The sequence below is a fragment of the Gastrolobium bilobum genome, unplaced genomic scaffold, assembly GCF_033153095.1.
Source record: "Gastrolobium bilobum isolate Gb01-03AN ecotype WA unplaced genomic scaffold, APGP_CSIRO_Gbil_v1 utg482, whole genome shotgun sequence".
NCBI lineage: Eukaryota > Viridiplantae > Streptophyta > Magnoliopsida > Fabales > Fabaceae > Gastrolobium > Gastrolobium bilobum.
Window position 1 is genome coordinate 282,214 of NW_026897192.1, and position 14,372 is coordinate 296,585.

The window sequence follows — 14,372 nt, forward strand, 5'->3', positions numbered from 1 at the left end:
TGTTTCTAAAGTGAATGTAGATAAGTTATCTACGTTCACTCCCAAAACGACGTCGTTTTGAGTTAAAAAGTTATAATGAAAAAGACTATTATAATCCTGAAATAAATTATAATTACAAAAATACCTTGATTTTCGCCTCAAAACGACGTCATTTTGAGCTCAATGTAGATAAGCTATCTGCATTCACTTTAGAAAAAGCGAACTCATATATATATATATATATATATATATATGGGAAATAGATGTATCATGTTGTAGGAAATTGGTTGTGTCATGTGATAGACACAACCAATGTGGACCTCATTTTTATTATATATATATATATATATATATATATATATATATATATATATATATAGAGGCAGGATCCTTTGACACCGGTGTCAAAAAAAAAGTTTGACACCTCATCTGAGAGCCGTTAGATTAAAAAAAATCAATGGTGTCACATGCTTACAAATCAGAATCGTTGATTTTTTTTAATCTAACGGCTCTCAGATGAGGGGTCAAACTTTTTTTTTGACACCGGTGTCAAAGGATCCTGCATATATATATATATATATATATATATATATATATATATATATATATATATATATATAATTTTGTATAACATTGTCCTTCGTATTTCAAAGTTCAGAAGGAAGTATACTATGTCTGTCAATTACTCTAATTTTCTCTTTATTCTCCCAAATTTTTGCCGTTGTGCCAATATTCGAACGATTCTGTCCTGTTCTCTAGACGAGGCAGTGATAAAACTGAGCTTATGAAAAATTCTAAAAGTGTTTTTTTTTTTTTATTATTATTAAGGGCAATGTTTTTCTCATGTTACATGAGATAGTATTATCTCATGTAAAAACATAATTAAGTGAGTCCCGCAGCTAAAAAAAATGCTAGCTCGAATTTTAATAAATGTGTAACCTAGAGAAAAATATTTCCCTATTATTAAAGTAGGTAAAACTTCTAGTTTTATATTATTTATAAATTTAATATTTCTATTTTTACTATAGATAATATTTATCTCTCAGACTCTTATAAAAATAATTGATACTCATTATTTTTTTTTCTCTTTTTTTTTTAGAAAAATGTTTGTCATTTTAAATAACATAACACTCTGTCCTTTTAAGAAAGAGACAGACACAGAAAAAAATTATTTAAATTTTAAATTAAAAAAAATCACACATTTTCTCTCTCCCATTATTTCTATTTCTATGTGTCTGTCTCTCTCCTAAAATGACATAACTTATATTATTTAAAATGACAAACACTAAACTTTTTTTTTTTATAATGAAATCATTTACTTTTATATCAGAGTAACAGAGTAATAGAAAAATATTTTCTGCAACAAAAATAAAAATATTTTTTCCATTATTTATTACATATCGCGCTGCGTGTAGCATTAAAATTTCTCTTGAAAGTATCATAGCAGGTCTTTTATGTTTTGGGCATATCTAGTATGCACGCTACATGAAAGCTGAGAACATTCTTTTAATTATTAATTTACTTTTTTAATAAATTGCTGAATTTCATATTGTAGGTTTAGTCTTTATCAGAAGATGAACATGAGATTTTATTAAAAAATGAAAAGTACATTAAACCCATGTAACAAGATACAATGTTTCGGGTAAGCAAGTCAAAGTTGTGCTTTGACCACATAGAAAACATTTCCTTAAGTTATCTTCTATGCCTTTCATCTTAAAGAGCATATGCTGCTGCTACAAGCAACCAACTTTTGTTTGACCCTTAAAATTTGGAGCAATTAGGCACCATGAGTGAAGTGAATCACCTGAGAATCAAAACCAACGGGATATGGATGCACGTAGCAGAACAAGGGACAGGACCACTAGTTCTACTCCTTCATGGGTTCCCAGAAATATGGTATGCTTGGCGCCGCCAGCTCAACTACTTGGCCAAACATGGTTATCATGCGGTTGCACCTGATCTTAGAGGATATGGTGATTCTGATTCTCCTATCAACCCCAATTCCTACACTCATCACCACCTCGTAGGTGACCTTATTGGTCTGCTTGATCATTTTGGTGAACAAAAGGTATGACTAGAAAAAAATTTGTGCCTGCAGGATTCTAGTTCCTTTTGTGTTGATAGCTTTTCCTTCTTTCTTTTTTGTTGTTGATATTTTTGTTGTTTCTTTTCTTTTCCAACAAAACGAATGAAGGCATTTGTAGTTGGATCTGATTGGGGTGCAAACATTGGATGGCATTTTTGTCTCTTTAGACCTGACAAAGTCAAGGGATTTGTGGCTCTAGGTGTTCCTTACTTCCCAAGGTCCCCAACTGCTAAAACGGTTGAAACTATTAGGAAAATACATGGAGATGATAGTCATGTCTCCCAGTTTCAGGTACCCTTTAACTTCTTGTTTAGATGTGTTTGTGAGATAAAGAATTTTAACAGTTTTTTAACTTCTTCCATGGTTTTTAACTGTTTTATATTATATTTACAACCCCACCACATTAAATGATTTTTAACACAACATCTTAATCTGAGACTAAATCCACTTCCTGTTAAACTGACTAGAGAGCGTGGAGTGAAGGTAATCTTTATATGCAGCTTTATCCTTGCATGATTGCAAAGAAGCTATTTCATGTATTCGAGCCCATGACCTTTCAGTCATGCAAGAACATTTTTATTACTGTTCCGGTTCGCCCATTTATTTTTATTTTTTATCTCTTTGTACCTTTTATTTGGATTCATCTACCACTGACCCCAATTAATTTGAGATAAAATTATTGTTGACGTTGATGTTGTTGATCTTAACTTGGTACTAAAGTATTAGATTTTCGAATTCTTTCACTTATATCATTATTAATTAGCACATTTCTAATCAACATGAGACTTTATTACTAATTTCCAATAGAACATGTAGGACATTGACTTGAATTTACCAAAGTGGTGTGGTTGGCTTTACAGGAACCTGGTCGAGCAGAGAGAGCTTTTGCTAGATATGATTGTTTGACAGTGATGAAGAAGTTTATGCTAATAACAAGGACAGATTTTCTAGCAGCTCCTCCAGGCATGGAGATAGTTGATTTCTTACCAACGCCTTCCATTTTGCCATCATGGATAACTGAGGAGGAACTCATGGTCTTTGCTGACAAATTCCAAGAGTCTGGTTTCACTGGTCCACTCAATTACTACCGTGCAATGGATCTGTGAGTATTTTCACTACTTTCTTTGTTTTTCTCTTTAATTTTATAAAACAATCCATCTTTTCTACTATAGTCAAACTTACAAAACCAATACCTTTTTTTTTTAGTGACAGATAACATGCTTTTACATTCTAAGGTTAAGGGTATAATGCAATGCAACATAATTAGGAATTCAACTTAAGCCTTGCTAACGAATTGTTTTCATCCTTTTACCATGTCCAATTGGCAAACACATGTATCTTTAATATAATTAAGGTGATCCATTTTAAAGATTTTGCTGTTATAAATTAAAAGTACAACCCTTGTCTAATCCTTGTTCCACTCTAATTACCTGTTTTTCTCTGTTTCTATTCATGTCCATGAACTTTGTAATGTTTAGAGTTTAGTTGAACCTTTGGAGTCTTGTTAAGGTTTATTTGACATGTTTTAGTATTTAAGATCATGAAATCCTAAATTTAAGGCTAATAGTAATAATTGATTGCAATAACTAAAAAGTGAATAAAAATGTTAATATTTATATGAAAGAACTTTTTGTACTCACTCATGAGAGAGAGGTCAGTTTAACTTGACTAAAACAATTAATTTGCATTGGATTAACTTATGACCTAAACATCAAAATTTACTTCCATACCAATTACCACACTTTTATGACTCTTCTCACAAACTTGACAATAACAAAACAATCTGACATTTTGTGGCTTAATTACATACATGCTCAATGGTTTACAGAAACTGGGAGCTACTTGCACCATGGCAAGGATCAAAGATAATAGTTCCAACGAAATTCATTGCTGGAGACAAAGACGTTGGCTTTAAAAGTGGGGGTGCAAAGGATTTTGTGGAAAGTGATATTTTCAAGAGCCTTGTTCCCAATGTTGAAATGGTTATACTTGAGGGCCACCATTTTCTACATCAAGAAAAAGCCCAACAAGTTTCAGATGAAATTCTTTCCTTCATCCGTAAATTATCTCTGGATTAGGGAGTCTTCAACAGTTTCAGTTTTGGGATTTTCCGCCCGAACATTTAGTACCGTCATCACACTGGTAGTGGGTATTACTCTCATTAAAAATAAAATTATAGACCATGTATTCCCGCAAATATATTGGCATAATATTAAAAAAAAAAAATTATATATTTTTATTGGTAGGATATATAGATACTATCATACTACAGGAGCACATTAAATATTTTCGCTCGAATGGTCTCATATTAGCAATTTAAAAAGTGCTGTCATGTGCTTTCTATATAAGATACTGATTATTGTGATCTTCACAAAATTTATTAGATACTGATTGACATTAGCTTTAGGGAAATATCAAATATTACTCTTATGATATGCATGTATTCACAACTTAGATAAAAGAGCAGAGGAAAAAAAATGTAGAATGAGTTTCATCTTTTTTTTTTTTTTTTTTGGTACATAAAGTTTCATCTTTAATTTATAAGAGCATGAGAAATTTTTTTTCATATAACATGAAAATAATATTTTCCTGAGTTTTATTATCTACATTTCCTTAATTTCGGCAACATTACTGACAAATGTCACATGAGGTCGGCAGCCAAATTCGAAATTTTAGCTTTTCCCTGATACTAAACGAACAATACGAAGAGAAATGTGTTGGCTTTCGAACCTTATTTAATTTTGATAATAACGAAAGAGTGGTTGCCAAATTTTTTAATTTTTAAAAGTTTGTTATAGAATTTGATATGTAATAAATTGTCAAAAATTGAGTTTAACAAGATTGTTTTGAAATTCTGAAGATAGAAGATTCAAGATAAAATCTTAGATTTTATGTAATAAATAAAGGGTTTGTTTTTTCTAAAGTTACTTTAGATAACTTTATCTAATGTTCATCGAAACGACGTCGTTTTGGGCGGAAATCATGATATTTTTGTAATTTTAATTTATTTCAGGGTTATAATAGTCTTTATTATTCTAATTTTTTAATTTTTCAATCACAAAATGACGTCGCATTAGACAAAGTTGTCTAAAGTAACATTAAATATTTTTTTCCCCATAAATAAATGAGATGAATCATGATTTTACCTTGAGTAACATTATTTTGAAATTCTAAAAACTAGGGAAGGAAAATAAAAATAAATTTCTTCTGAATTTAAACATAGTAAATCTGAATAGATTTTTTAAGATACGTTTTTTAATTTAAAAAAGAATAATTTGATAAAGCCTCACAAAATCCTTAATTTTTTTTTGAAAGGTTTTAATTCTGGTTAATTTGAAAAGTTTGTCTCTTTTTGAAATATTTAATTCTATTTCATAAATTTTTGAAACGAAATTTTCAAAAGTTTTTCAAATCATAATAACCTTGAAATAATAATTTACTGCAGAAATTTAGAAATTTTCATAATAATTGGTTTTAAAAAAAGTCCATTTAAAACCGCATTTTGAGTCTTTATTGCTAAAGACACATTTAAGACAATTTGAAAACCAAGGATTGAATAGATTCATTAAGTCCTCATCCTAGGTTTGATTTATATATGTGTTTATTGATTAGAAATGTGTAATGTATTAACTATTGTGAGTCTCAAATTCCTCTCATGTGTTTTCTATTTTGGTATTAACTATTGTTAGAATGGACAATAAGGGAGCAATAACATTACTTTCAATAGATTCATACAAGACTTCAAAAAATAAAAAATCCTCCATCAGCTTCCAAATCAACTAATTAGATTTATTAAGTTTAAAAATGATAGTCAAGCTGCCTCCCATTTCAATTACATAAATGAACAATTACACAACTACGTACAAAGGTCTTGATAACACTTTGTTGAAGGCCAAGTATCAGTTCTTTTAGTGAAAATTGAAATAAATAATAAATTAAGAAAAACATCAACCACATTGAGACACACAATTTTAACGTGGAAATTCATAAGATTAATAACCATGACCTTATGGGAGTTCACTCAAATATTCCGGTATCACTAATCAATAAGAATTAGTGCACAGTGCACAAAGAAATTTAAAAACATAATTAAGTTGAAGGATTCGAGCATGATTACAAAAGAATTGAGAAGTTTACCTGGTTCATGTTTTTAGAGAAGGAAATAGTTGTGCAGATTGACTTTTTAAATATCCTTTAGACTATCCTGTTGAGAATAATTTTTGTGTTTTTTCAAACTCTTCCCCTGGTATTTGACTTTTGTATTGGGCTGATTTATCTTTGTCTTGTAATTTCATAACGATTTTATTGAATTGATCTCTTTGGGATATTGTTGTTAACCCCCTGGCCCTTAGATTACCAAAAAAAGAAGTTGAAGGAAATCGAGGGAAAGACGAGAGGGAAGTCACCCAAAAACTACAAAGATAAGTCATGGATCTATGATATATCCTTAGTTTTGATACTACTCCTAGCAACCACATTTTATTTTTTACTCTACAACTAGTAAGATTCCCATGTAAGAAAGTCCAGCAACCAAATAATTCCTCTTTTATTCCAAGTGGAGCCTGTCCAGTGTGGATCCATTAAGACCTCTTTACTTGTTTGACCAACTTTTTTTAAACAACCAACCTCTACAAGGTGAGCTCTTTAAACACCTTAGGATCTTGTACACTGCATTTGCCTCCCGATATTCCTCATACGGTGACTGCATACACAGACCCACAAAACTTACGGCAAATGAGTTTCCCTACAAGGTGTTGATATTTATCTTTATCAATTGGAACTCCATTGAACACATCTCCCAACATGGCGTTGATTAGGATCCATGGGCACATACTTGATTATATCCTTGTTAGGAATTGACCTAACAAGAGAAGAACAGAGAAAACAAGAGAAAGAAAAATAACCGATTGTATATTATGAGTAGTAATTTCAATGCTACAATGTGTTTCTTATATGAATCCATCTGTACTTATCCTATAACCACGTATTACGGTTAACATAGCCAATACAGAAAGTGTTATTACTAAAGGCATATGTGTGCCACACACACAATACATCATCTATTTCTATGACACGTTTCACATGCACCCACTCAAGCTAAGCCACGTAATCTTTCAATCTCACCGAAGGCTGCTTTTCTCTCCTAGAGCTTCTTCTTGTAACATTCCCTTCCTCTTCAAATATGGCCTTGTCCTCAAGGTTCAGGGAGGGATAACAATGCTGCAAAAACTCCTCTACTTCCCAAGAAGCGTCTTCAGGCACATAATTGGTCCATTGAATCAAATATTGACGTTGTGGACTTCCTCTGACATGAACAATGCGCCTGGCCAACACTGCCAATGGAACTTGCAGTGGTCTGTTCTCCTCTGCCATGGAAGGAAGGGGTACAGGCTGCTTGTCAAAATTTCCACGGAATGGCTTGAGTAAAGATACATGGAAGGTAGGGTGAATCTGACAATCAGGAGGTAATTGCAAACGATAAGCCACATTTCCTATCTTCTTCTCAACTGGATAAGGTCCAAAATAGCTTTTGGCAATTTTATGACTAGCACGCCTTTCAACAGAAACCTGTCTATAAGGTTGCAATTTCACCCAAACTAATTCCCCTGCTTCAAACGAACGATCCTTCTTGTGTTTATCACTCTGCATTTTCATACGGTTTCTAGCTTGCAGTAGCTGAGATTTTAGCCGTGAGAGGATTTCATCTCTTTGCACCACCAAGGCCTCAATTGCCTCCACCTTTATTAATCCTCTAGGACAAGGAGGAATATGCATAGGTTGTTTACCAAAGACAGCAGTGTATGGAGCCATACCAATGCTTGAATGCACACTTGAATTGTAATGGAATTGTGCCCATCCTAGAAATTCTGACCAGCAATTCGGTTTTTCGTGACAGAAAGAACGCAAATACTGTTCAAGATAACGATTAGTTACCTCAGTTTGCCCGTCCGATTGCGGATGATATGCGGAACTAGTGTGCAATGAAGTTCCACTTAACTTGAATAGCTGTGACCAAAACTGACTCACGAATATAGGATCTCAGTCAGTCACTATTGATCTAGGAAAGCCATGATTGTAAACTACTAACTCGCAAAAGAGTTTGGCCACTGTTGTTGCAGTAAAGGATTGAGGCAATCTGCCAAAATAGGCAAATTTTGAGAGCCTATCAACTATAACTAGAATAGTTGACTATCCTCGAGACATAGGTAATCCCACAATAAAATCCATAGACAAGTCTTCAAACACCCCTTCTGGTACAGTTAAAGGTTGCAGTAGTCCACTCGGTTTGCTCGTTTCATATTTAACTTGCTGACAAACCAGACATTGAGCCACAAAATTTCTCACATCTTCTCTCATGGAACTCCAATAAAAAATGGCAGAGAGCCGAAGAAACGTGCGCAAAACCCTTGCATGCCCTCCCACTAGTGTAGCATGATATTCATGAATCAGAATTGGAATCAAAGAAGAATTGGAGCTTAATAAAAAACGGTTACTATGGAATAGGATACCATCCTTAATTGACAATGAACTATCCGCTCCAGGATCAGTTTTAAATTTTTCATGACATTGTAACAGATAAGGATCCTGTGAGTTTTGCTTCCTTACTTCCTCAAGAACATTAAAGACCGGTTCTGAAATCAAGGTGTGCAGCCCCCATCATCATGCACTCTTGATAACGCATCTGCTACCACATTACTACTGCCCCTTTTGTACTCAATTGTGAATGAGTACCCAAGCAATTTACAGAGGTATTTTTGTTGCTCTGTTGTCTGGATGGTCTGATTCAGTAGCTCCTTTATACTCTTATGGTCAGTCCTAATCACGAAATTGGAGCCCAGCAAGAATTGTCTCCACCGTTTAACAGCAGCCGTAATAGCATACAATTCCCGTACGTAAGTGGAAGAGTTAGCCATCCTCATTCCCAACTTTTTACTGAAGAAAGCTAGAGGTCTTTCCTGCTGCAAGAGTACTGCTCCTACTCCACTGCTTGAAGCATCTGTTTCAATGACAAAAGGAAGAGAAAAATTTGGTAAAATTAATATTGGAGTCTTACTCATGGTTTCCTTCAAATGATGGAATGCTGAAGTTGCTGCCTCGGTCCACACAAATTCTTCTGAAACCTTGAGCAGATTTGTTAGTGGGGCCGCGAGCATGGCATAATTCCTTACGAAACGACGGTAAATAACCCGTAAGGCCCAAGAATCCTCTCAATTGTTTCAGATTACAAGGCAAGGGCCACTCCATCATGGCTTGAATTTTCTTCGGGTCGGCATGAACTCCTTGGCTGGATACAACATGACCCAAATATTCTATGGACACAGCCCCAAATGAGCATTTAGACACCTTCACGAAAAATTTATGTACCTGCAAACAACTCAAAGCAGTAGCCAAATGCTCAACATGTTCTTCCATAGATTTACTAAAGACCAATATATCATCGAAGAATACAATTATAAATCTGCGTAAATGAGGCTTGAACAGCTGATTCATCACGGCTTGGAATGTAGCTGGAGCATTAGTCAAACCGAATGGCATCACTAGGAACTCATAGTGGCCCTCATGGGTTCTAAAAGCTGTTTTTTCCACATCTTGAGGCAGTACCCTAATTTGATGGTACCCTGCTCTCAAGTCAAATTTGCTAAAAATTCTAGCTCCCCCTAACTCATCTAGGAGCTCATCAATGGTTGGAATGGGAAACCTGTCCTGCACTGTGATGGCATTCAATGCCCTATAATCTATACACATTCTCCAAGTGTCATCCTTCTTACGCACTAAGAGAATAGGAGATGAAAAAGGGCTCTGGGAGTGCTGTATTAAACCAGCTGCCAGCAATTCAGTCACTTGTCGCTCTATCTCTGCCTTCTGATGGTGGCCATATCGATATGGTTTAACATTCACAGCCCTTGATCCTTCTACTAGATGTATAGTGTGATCCCTGCCCCTAAAAGGAGGAAGCTCATGTGGAATCTGGAATACTTCTTGATACTGCCACAAAACATCCCACAATTTATCAGGAATCACCTCCTTAATAGCCTTCAGTTCACTTCCCGAACCACTAGGACTGTTTTCTGTATGCTGCAACAATGCCAAGCAACTCAGCTTCCTGCCATTCATGTAATTCACCATGTCGTCGGATTCATTACTTCCCTTATTTCCCTCCAACAAAACATGTCGTCCTTGCCACTGAAATTCCATTGAAGAGCTAACATAGTCATGGGTGACCTTGCCAAGGGCCGCCAACCAAGGCATTCCTAAGACAATGCTAAGGTCACAAAGCTCCAACACCCAGAAATCAATGGTGAACTCATGACCTTGTAAGTTGATTAGTACCTTAAGGCATTTCTTATCAGTGGACAAAAATTCCCCATTACCTAAGAATACTCTTATTCTTTTGGAACGAGTCATAGGTAAGCACAAGTCAAGGGCTACCTGTCGGTCAAGGAAATTATGTGTACTTCCAGAATCTATCAACACATGAAACACACGGTCCTCAATAATTGTTGTGAACACCAAAGAACGTGTGCCTGAATGATCAGCCAGGGCATGAAGAGCACCATCCTGTGAGTTTTTATTGCTGCTGGTCGAATGCCATACAATCTCTTCTTCCTCCTCTAAACCTTCGTGTACTTCATCAACATCTCCCACCATTAAAAACAACTTGATTTTACACTTGTGCTTAGCATGCCACTTTTCCTCACAGTAATAACAAAGTCCCAACTCACGCCTCTTATGCAATTCTGCATGACAAAACTTCTTCATATTGGTAGGAGCAGGTAATGCCAATAACGGATTAGGTGCAGGTAATTGAGGCACAGTGGGCTTTGGAAGGTTTATTGGAGGTACTGAAGTCGATCCAATAGAAGAACCCCCAGCGTCATGAGAAGAAAAATTCTTAAAGCCAAATTTCTTACCACCCGCAGAAAAGGAAGCACGAAGTTCGGTATGATGATCATCATAAGCCAATGCTTGTTGCATTGCTTGATGCAAATTCATCGGTGATCTGAGTTGCACTGTGCTTCGGAGTTCAGGTTGAAGACCGGAGACAAAAAACTCAAGATATAAATCATCACCCAACCCTGGTACCTGGTTAAGCAACATCTCAAATTGCTGTATATACTCACGAAGGGTACCCAATTGAGTCAATTTGGACAATACACCCTTAAGATTCGTATAAGCAGAGGCTCCAAACCGCTCACGCAGCAACCTTGTCAAATCTGGCCACAAACCAATCAAGCCACTATTATACATCCACTGGTACCACCCTGATGCCATACCTTCCATGCGCAACCCAGCCATAGGAACCTTGAACTCTTTCGGAATTTGTTGAAGAACAAAGAACAATTCAGTTCGAAAAATCCAATTATTAGGGTCCACACCACTAAACACAGGAATCTCCAAGCGAATTGCCTTGGATACGTTGCGGCCATCCACTTGTGGATGAATTGGTGGAGTGCGAAAAGGAGGATCTCGATGACGTGCATCCATGGCCATCACCGTTGTATTGAGTTGCTGTAATTGAGAAACTATCAACGCTATTTGATTCTAATAATCATCCAAGCGAGTTTCCACACGGGAAAGGTGCGATTGATTGTCAGTCAACCGAGTATCTACACGTTGTTGGAACGTGTTGAATTCCTCCGCAAGATCCTGAACGCGCATTTCGTTGAACAGGTGGAGTTCAAGTGAAAGCACCAGTTGTTAGGAATTGACCTAACAAGAGAAGAACAGAGAAAACAAGAGAAAGAAAAATAACTGATTGTATATTCTGAGTAGTAATTCCAATGCTACAATGTGTTTCTTATATGAATCCATCTGTACTTATCCTATGACCACGTATTACGGTTAACACAGCCAATACATAAAGTGTTATTACTAAAGGCATATGTGTGCCACACACACAATACATCATCTATTTCTATGACACGTTTCACATGCACCCACTTAAGCTAAGCCACGTAATCTTTCAATCTCACCGAAGGCTGCTTTTCTCTCCTAGAGCTTCTTCTTGTAACAATCCTCCTTTTCTAACAAACTTGGTAAACCTTTCAAACCAAGCCCTTGAAGAAAACTTTAGTCTCTAAAGTGATTTCTTCAACTTAGAAACCTTCCCTCCAAACTTCTCTTCAAAACTAAGGGGCGCATTCTATAGAATTCCTCTTCCAACTCTCAATTGAGAACAAAAAAAAAACCGAATGAAAATAGAGAAGAAAAAGAACAAAATTAGATACCGGCTAGGCTTGATTACGCCATAGCTCTAAAGCCACGAGCACAGTCACGAAAAATAAAGGAAATAAGAAACCCCTTTTTTATATATATATTTCTGATTAATAATTAATTGTTACAAAGGGTTAGGTTGTATAGGCTCACACAACAAATATATCTCACTCAGTCTTAGGAGCTATACAATTTTACAGTAGCTATCCCTAGAAATTTGTTAAGTCAACTATCTAAATAAATCTTTTTATTTTCTATACCATCACTGAAAAGGATAAGGAAAATGAGCAATTTTCCAATGATATTATCAAATAAGAGAGGAAATTAAGCCCCAAAAACAGAAAGAACGAAAGAATCATCAAGGAAAAAGGAAAATACTTAGTCATTCCTTCGAGCCACTTTAAGAAATTTTAGAACATTTTCATAAACAATAAAAGTTATTGAAGAAGCAGGAGCATTTTTCAAAAGGTTTGGGGTAATTCCCTTGTAAAAACCTCGGACACCTTCAAATCTGCAAGAACAAAACAAAATCTATAATACACAAAATAATTAACTGAATTCAAAACGACCAAGAGCATATTAATTTGGATAGATGCAAAATTAACAAAATAGAGTATTCATAATTTGTTGGCAGTGTTGCACCAAGAGTCAACCTATTGTGTTGCCAAGGCCTAAGGAATGCAATGATCTTTAATCACCAATAATATTTATGAGTCCTAATCCAGTTTCACCTTCGTCCTTTGTCAATGAAAAGATGCAAACTAAATCTGGATGGGTTTTAATGCGTACCGTGCAGTTTCTTTCACAACATGCCAACTGTCCATATATCTCGGAACCCCATCACCACTAGGTCGTTGCTGCATTGAGAAAGAAATTTCAGTCCAGCTCTGAAAACGATGCACAGTTAAAAGAAAAGCAGTATGTAATATCCCTATCTTCGTAATTACACTCTTGTACCTGCAATCGAGCCCGTATAACCTGAAAAAAAAAAAAAAAAAGGAGGAAAAAAAAACAGTGTCTCATCAGAAAGCAACTTCTTCAAAGATTGATTTATCATAGTCAAGGACTCTAGAGTCTAAAATCCATCTCGTCCAAAAGAGAGGGGAACAGACAGTGGTACCTGAAATGGATAAGTTAGAAGTATTGCAGCAATTTTTGATGTTGCTCCAAGAACGGCATAATCAACCGAATTCTGGGGAAAAGAATAAGTCATGAAAACACTCCAACCGTAAGTCTTGGAAAAAAAGCCTTGATATAACACAGATTAAATTGGAATCATTTGTAAGCATCACATAGCAGGAAGCTGAGAGTACTAGACTCAAACCCGTCTTAAAAAGACATAAGCTTGTAAAAATGAAATGTAGGATACGCATAACTACATTTCCTCTCATTTAACATGTCCCTGAATTCAACACAGTCATTTGAACAACTTAATAAAGCCTTAAAATCTGAAGGAAGGGTGGTATAATATTGCAATGCATTAATTTGAACTAATTAAGCAATTTTGACAAATGGTTCCATGCATGAATGGAAGAGCCAATATGTTATGCACTAGTTTATGTTATATTCTACTTAAAAAAAATTAACATAACTCCACAGTTTGGACTGCGTTAACCCATGTCAAACAATCATTTAGGCACCAAGACAGTGGTTGATATCAGCTTATATACCATGACCAAGACAGTTTACGATCTAGTCAAAACTATAGTCATCCTATCCACATATATGCATCAACCTTAGAGTTATGATTCATGAAATGCATCACTTTGCTTTACCAACCTGGAGCAATGATTTATAGGAGCAAGATCTCAAAGAGCCTTAACAGTGGCCAAAAAGGTCAATTATCAAACAATCATTTAAGAAGTGTAAATGGTCCAGTACATGTATATTTTCAGAGTTAAATGGATCCAAGGTCCATTGACTTACCAACAATTTATCAGGGTTTTGATGGTGTATTTTACATCCCTTACTCTTCAAATCGACAATAAATTTACGAAGCTCCTCATATGCTGTGAACTGAATAGCACCATGAGATACCTGCTGAAGCACAAAAATAAAGTAAGATCTCAATAAACCATAGAAAGACAATAAT

General features: G+C 35.3%; 2 protein-coding genes across 2 annotated transcripts; one reads left to right on the top strand and one right to left on the bottom strand.

Annotated features, from left to right (window-relative positions):
- Nucleotides 1-1,660: 1,660 nt before the first annotated feature.
- On the top strand, nt 1,661-4,420 carry LOC133304818 (uncharacterized). The gene is made up of 4 exons (XM_061504881.1): nt 1,661-2,047; nt 2,174-2,356; nt 2,926-3,167; nt 3,894-4,420. Exons 1-4 carry the CDS (start codon nt 1,766-1,768, stop codon nt 4,141-4,143), a joined length of 957 nt encoding a protein of 318 aa, XP_061360865.1. The 5' UTR covers nt 1,661-1,765; the 3' UTR covers nt 4,144-4,420.
- A 7,998-nt stretch (nt 4,421-12,418) lies between these two features.
- LOC133304817 (folate transporter 1, chloroplastic-like) lies at nt 12,419-14,317 on the bottom strand (the record flags this gene model as incomplete). The annotated part of the gene is made up of 5 exons (XM_061504880.1): nt 12,419-12,791; nt 13,070-13,137; nt 13,238-13,258; nt 13,401-13,472; nt 14,207-14,317. Coding segments are annotated over 5 exons (405 nt in total), but the record flags the coding sequence as incomplete, so codon positions are not given.
- Nucleotides 14,318-14,372: the final 55 nt, after the last annotated feature.